This window comes from Olea europaea, chromosome 18, assembly GCF_002742605.1.
Source record: "Olea europaea var. sylvestris chromosome 18, O_europaea_v1, whole genome shotgun sequence".
Lineage (NCBI taxonomy): Eukaryota > Viridiplantae > Streptophyta > Magnoliopsida > Lamiales > Oleaceae > Olea > Olea europaea.
In genome coordinates, this window is record NC_036254.1 from 24,553,669 (window position 1) to 24,560,514 (window position 6,846).

The following is a 6,846-nucleotide window of genomic DNA, read 5'->3' on the forward strand; positions in this document are numbered from 1 at the left end:
GCATCACAATGAATTCCATTTTATGACCAAAATGAGTAACAAAGTATTACATCGATTTAGGTGCCACTAGGTGACATTATCAAGGATGCTAGATATTATTATTTGACCAAAGTTGTGCCATCTCAGCCTGTGTGGAATCAATAGCTTAAAAAGGTAGAATAAGCTACATTGTAAACGAAATATATTTTCATCTAAAAAATAGTGGAACCCACAGATTAAAAACTGTGTTCTTATTTGCCAAACTATCATTGAAGGCTTGATTGAAGCTGTGGAAATTAAGACTCAATTGCACTTTACTAATATTCCAATAAAAGTAGTACTACTAAAAAGAAAAAACTATTCCCTCTCTTTGTTCACTTAATTTCAGTAAATTATTTAAAATATCTAATTTAATGTTTGATATATTCTTCATTTTCATTTTATTGTTTTTTATCTGGTTGTACTAATATTGCTACTGTTATATTCTTTCTTTTTTATTGCCGAATTGTTTTATCTAGATTTATCTGTCAAATTTTACCCTATTTAATAAGCTAAATGAAACATTGAACGACGTCCAACATGTATAATCCTTATCATAACAAATTAAGTCATTTTTAAAAAAAATAAATATATAGACAAGATTAGTATATTTTATATTATTATTATTATTATTATTATTATTATTATTATTATTATTATTATTATTATTATTATTATTATTTCGATGTATTATTACTTTTTGAAACCGTTCTACTCAAATTGCATCCGAACTAGACACTTGTTAAAAATGAAATGTAGGCAGTGGTTAAATTTGTTTTTATTTTTTATTTTTTTCCTTTTCCTTTATTAATTTTCAATATTATACCGTTAACCTCTATTTTTGTCTTTCAAAGTGTTTAAAGTTTAATACTCCACGATATAGATAGGTAAAGGAGAATGGTAGAAACATTTTAACTTTTAAAAAAAAAATGAAAAAAAAAGTTAATTATGAAAATGTTTACAAGAGACTACTTTTCAGTTTTCATCGTAACTTGGACGGCTTAAGAAAATTTTGTCATGGATTTGTTTATGTCATAGCTTAGGTTACATAATCCATTTTATTTTTTTAAACAAAAAAAAAAAAAGTGAAAAATAAGTAGTAGAATTGTATGGTGGTCCTCAAGGGTGTAGCAATCAATCAATCAATTTCGTTTTAATTAATAAAATGGTTCAATGTTGAAGCCTGAAGGAGATGCCAAGTCAAGTCACCGACCAAACCCTCCATTTTCGTATCACCAAATCATGCAAATAAGAACTAAACCAATAACAATAATAAATAATAATAATAATCACTTTCTCCAATTAACTAACATTTTTTTAATCAATTTCTTCCTCATCGGCCTCTTATAATTGACAACTAATTTAGCAGTATAAATTTTCCAAAAACTTCAGTATTCCAGCGGATATTAAACCTTTGTTTGTCATTCATTTTACTACATTATTTTTTCTACAGTACTCATTTTCAACAATACATTCTCCATTAAAATAATATTAAACACAAATTAAAAAAATTTCATTCTTTAACCGCACATTTCAATATCAATTACTATTCCATTATAAACTTTTTGAAATTAAAGGAGCACAAATAGGCCCTAAATGTAAATTTTGATATCGTTTAAATATAAAATAATAGTCAATAAATAAAAGTTTGATTTATTTTACGTATTGGCATTGCTTCAGAAAGAGATTCGATGGAATAGACAGACTGAAACTTCCCTATAGCTCAAGATTGGTTTGGACCTTTCCTGTACAACTTGGTTGGCAGGAAAAGAAGGCTTCCCTTCTTAAAACTTGATTCATTAGTGAGATACCACTATTTAAAAGTAAAATTTAAACATTGCGTGAAGACTTAATGGTAAGGGTTTGATTATAAACATGCTTGGGAAGAATTTATGGACAGATCAAACGCAAATAGAATTTGGGAGGTGGACAAATGAGTATTACTTATGAGAAACTCGAAATTTGAAATTAAAAAGTGATTTGAACGTTTATAAGTATGAACTAAACATAGGTTAAGCTTTAGAATGGAATCTTCATGATTGAAATCAGAATTCCAAAAACTCGATAAAAACAATTTATTCTATCTAAAATTCAAATAAATTGTTAATTTTTTATAAAGTAACGTTATTGAACACCATTTACGGAGATCAGATGGACTGCCTCATTTCCTTATTCCTGCAACTATATTTTGATCTTTGCCCTTTTCACTCTTCGAGCCAAACAAAGGTTTGGCAATTTGCATCGGACGGAGAGAGAATATAAAAGCATTTATGCCTGCAAGCTATCATATTCATATACAAACATGGCGGCCAATTACTAAATTTTTTTATTGCGAGGTAACGCCGACTTCCTTTTTTCTCTGTCCTTCTCTCAAGATAAAGAAGAAAAAAAGGGGCGATGACGTTATAAATATAGATCGAACAAATCTACAAGTATTTGGAGAGAGAGAGAGAGTTGTGGGTCGAGAGAGAGAGAGTTTGTCGGTGTTTGATTTCCTCGTGAAATTGCTTTCGAGAATAACAACGTGGCTGCAAACCCAGATGATAAGAGCCTTAATACGCAGGCTGTTTGTTGAAGCAACGTCACAATTGCACCACCTCACTTCTCTGCGCATGCTTCTCGTTTCTCTCTCTGTTGTTTCTTAAATACTTCGTCCTATTTATTCAATTACACACAATCAACCTCCTATTATAATTTACAGAGAAATTTGGAGAGAGGAGAGAAATGGAGGGCTGTGGTGCTGCAGTTGATGCTGGTGCTGTGGGAAACCGCCGTGTGAGGGCGGCGGCAGGGACTAGGAGGAGGAGCCAGAAGCCGTACAAAGGCATAAGGATGCGCAAGTGGGGAAAGTGGGTTGCGGAAATTAGAGAGCCTAATAAAAGATCAAGAATCTGGTTGGGATCTTACTCCACGGCTGAGGCGGCGGCTAGAGCCTATGACACGGCGGTGTACTATCTCCGTGGCCCCACCGCCAAACTCAACTTCCCCGATGAAATCTCTGCCGTAGAACCCAAAGACCTCTCCGCAGCGGCTATAAGGGCCAAGGCGGCGGAAGTCGGCGCCCGAGTTGATGCACTCTATACTAACAATTTCTCAGCAGGTGGTGGATTTGGCCAAGAAGAGCATGCAAACAGATCCCTCAAACCTTCTTGGTTTCAAGAGATTGTTGACCTCAACAAGAAGCCCGAGCCCGAAGATTCAGATGTTGATTCTTGGTGAAGTTGATGATAGAGAATCAACTAGAAATATATTTTTTTTTTTATCGTTTCTCCTTTTTATCTCTGGGCTGTGTACTGGTTAAAAAACATAAAAGAACCCCCAATCGTAGTTTTGTTTAATACTAAGGTAAATATTTAGCTTTTCCTAATTTCATCTTGTTCGTTTTCTACAAATTGGCAACTTGACTGTATGCGAGCATGTCGTGCTTCAAAAGATTTTTGATCATTGAGGAGACAGTGAGTGTTTCATGGTGGCGGGGGTGGGGACCGTGGATCCAAGTGCGCTGATGGCGGTGGAGGGTGGGGGAACAAGGAGGGGCCTACCATTGCTCGAGTTTGGTGCAAGTGGCTGCTTTGTAAGTTTGAGAAAGTCATAAGATTTGATACTGAGTTATGTATTTCCTTGGTTCTCCACTGTAGCAGATGACTAGAATTGTGGGTACCACGGCAAGGGGAGAGAGGGGGAGAGGGAAACTCCACTATCCACCATCAAAATCATCTATAATCAGAGCTTACTACTTGCTCAATCATGGTCCAATTTACATATTTCCAACGGGGTACACAGGCACTGCACAGTCGTTTTGACATCTGTCTTGTAACATCAAGCTTCCCTTCCAATGGAGTGAAAAATACATATGAATTTATGAAATTGAACTTTTTTCTATCAACTTCAGTTTATCAATGTCTATTAAAGTTTGATAATTTGAGGTAAATCTGCTGGTCTTGATTCGTTGTATCAATGTACCGCACCTATTAGCTAATTGAACCAAATGAAACCCTATAAACTTTGCCCATGGGAACTACAAGATCACTCCAAGAGTGCATTTAGCATTCAAGGATCATGTTGAAATCAATAAGTACTTACAAATAATCACGATGTTTGAATAGACATATTAAATTAACAACACACCAGAAATAAGAATTTGTATGCAAGCTCAACTATTTGCTAGTCAATCCCTACGTGTCTCCCATTAAAAAAATAAAAAATAAAAAAATCTATAATTCTCACGTTCATTTTCAACCACAAATTCACACAATAAAATATTTTGTACGTAAATCAAAAAAAAAATCCCATTTTTTAACCGCAATTCAAGACATCATTTTTTGACAATAATGGCCATCAAACAAGGGCTACATTGGTTTAGACAAAAAATATGGCTAAATCTATTCAACATAAAAACCCCATAAAGTCAATTTCAAAATAAGATGGTAGTACAACCTCTACAGCAAACCACTGCAATCATTTTGTAGTTCAACCACCGAACAAATTTTTAAATGAACATGAATGGAAGAAATTTTGTAATAGATGCTGATGCAAGTACTAAATGATCTGCACATATAAAGTCAATGAAACAAAATATATATGATAGTCAATGAACATCAAGGGCATTCAAAATTTAAAAATAAGTTTCCTTAAATGTAAACTCCATACACTCGTGTCTTCATTAGGGTTCTCTTCTACATTTGGCCAATCTTTCAGGAGTCACCGAGCACCATTTGTGGAAACTATCTTGCCAAATCAACTTGAATCGATATGCTTTCGTACCTGAACAAATTCAGAATATAATCAGCAGCTGCAGCGTAGCTCTTGCAACATTTCCAATAATTCTAACCTTCATAATTAAAACAATTAGCAAATCAGGCAAAGGGAGAAATTTAAGTTGAAACGAAAAAGTGAAGAAAAATGCTATAGGTACAGAATTTTTTGACACAGACAACACATGGCGCAACATTATTGGAAAAAAAAAAAAAAATAGAGGACAGTCCAATTATGTTTTGCCACATCAACGTCAGTACAAGTTCGTTAAAATTTTCCCATACTCATGGCTTTATTGAAAAGGGAAATATGCAAATAAAGCAATAAAATGGCTAAACCAGCTTACTGTCGCCATCCACAATAAGAAGGCACCTATCCTTCATCTTGACTACCAATCTAACAATTAATAAGAAGATACATTTTTAATCCTATGGTTGCTTCTATATTAAGTACATAAAACGGAAGCTGCAATGGTATGCTAAAATCACGAAAAAAGTGACAAACTAGCAGCATCCTTCAGTTCGGTGGATTCATGAACCACTCCTAAAGCTAGCATCATCAATCACCAAGCACTTTTCTATTGGTCTTACTAAACTTCTATACTTTGTTGAGTGTTAAGTGATCATTATGAGTCAGAGACATGGGAGCTGTCATCAGATTCTAAAAAGACGTTCCTGTCATCAGCAGCATGTTCCTCCAAGTGCGAGAATGCCTGTCATGGTTATTCAGCATTGAAGACACAAGAATTAGATTGGATGGCTGTGAAAAGAGGAGTCACCATGAGCAGCAGGATGTTGAGGTCCAAAATTCAAAGTGAAATTTTTGATTTGCATGTTCCTAGTCGTCATGGGAAAGAAAGGCAGAAATAAGAAAGAAACAAATTATTCACTGAGAAGGCTGGCCAGCACAAGAGAAAGCAGAAGGATAGCTAGAGAAATGGGAGATTTCTTTACTTCAAAAATTGGTTACAATAAAAACGGGGAACAAGCTCAGTATCAAGCTTTGCAGGGACCAGTTCGGAGTACTCAGTGGTGAGGAAAGCAGTAGCTTGCTTTCGACCTAAGCGGGAAGTGCAAGTGGAAGTTCAACTGGAAGAGAGAGGATAGAGGAATCTTACACAACCATCAATGGAAGGGACGGGACTCTGATGAAACCACTTTTTCCTTGAGCCCCCTATCTTTTGAAACAAGTGACTTTTCCACATCAGCAGCATGAACATGGGAGCTTGCATGCATGCATGTGTCCACAGAGAAATAGAGTACGCAATCAATTCCATTCCACTTTTAGAATCTAGCATTATTTTTTGAGCAACAATCATAGTAGTTACATTGAAACCCTAAGATATCACATTGCTTTATAGCTAGACAACCATTTCATTCCTCAATTTAATGCTCTCTTTGGCAGCATCACTGTACACAGTACAAAAGAGGTTCCGTCATCAGCTGCAGCTGCAGCCACACATACGTGGAACCTTGACGATAAGCTAGCGAGAGAGAGCAAAAAAGTTATTCAGTTACGGAATCTGACATGGAATGTGATTGGACAAATACCAAAAAAAAAGGTTTTCGGTCATTAGCAGCCTATACACGTATGCATGCGTAGAGAGAGAAAGATATGCAATCTAATTCCAATTTATTAGAACTTTTCAAAGAATGAATACATCATAACATTCAATAAGCAGATGCCAAGATTACAAAAAAATTGTTTCATACATATAGATAATAAAGTTATTCCTCATCAGTACCTTTTTTTGGTGGCACCTTCTGCTCAACACTGATCCTGTGAGATACTAACAGTGGGCAGTTTCCACTCCAGCAGCATTTTCAATTCCCTCCAATCTATTTCAAATAACCAAGGGTGTATTTGATTGGCTTTATTTTCCATGGAAAATATCATTTTTTATACTCAAGTTCCTACTTTTTGGGTGTTTGGTTCACATTTTTTTCATGGAAAATATTTTCTAAAAGTTGCTAATGTGACCATGTTTTCATCAAAATCAAGCAAAACATTTTCGTTAATGCAAGGTAAGTTTATATTTTCCAGATAATTTACTCTCTCTCTCTCTCTCTAATC

The 6,846-nt window shown here is 35.0% G+C and overlaps 1 protein-coding gene and 1 long non-coding RNA gene across 2 annotated transcripts; one reads left to right on the forward strand and one right to left on the reverse strand.

Annotated features, from left to right (window-relative positions):
• The first annotated feature begins 2,191 nt into the window (after positions 1-2,191).
• Positions 2,192-3,385, forward strand: LOC111367878 (ethylene-responsive transcription factor ERF011-like). Its single transcript, XM_022988964.1, has one exon. The coding sequence runs from the start codon at positions 2,743-2,745 to the stop codon at positions 3,235-3,237; it is 495 nt and encodes a 164-aa protein (XP_022844732.1). The 5' UTR covers positions 2,192-2,742; the 3' UTR covers positions 3,238-3,385.
• Positions 3,386-4,512: 1,127 nt separating this feature from the next.
• LOC111367879 lies at positions 4,513-6,840 on the reverse strand. Its single transcript, XR_002697903.1, has 2 exons — positions 6,518-6,840; positions 4,513-4,782 (listed from the first exon to the last, which is right to left on the reverse strand). It is a non-coding gene; the product is annotated as an uncharacterized LOC111367879 (long non-coding RNA).
• Positions 6,841-6,846: the final 6 nt, after the last annotated feature.

What these genes read in the sequence shown, in the direction of transcription:
- LOC111367878 (XM_022988964.1), top strand. Translation starts at nt 2,743, where the DNA reads ATGGAGGGCTGTGGTGCTGCAGTTGATGCTGGTGCTGTGGGAAACCGC.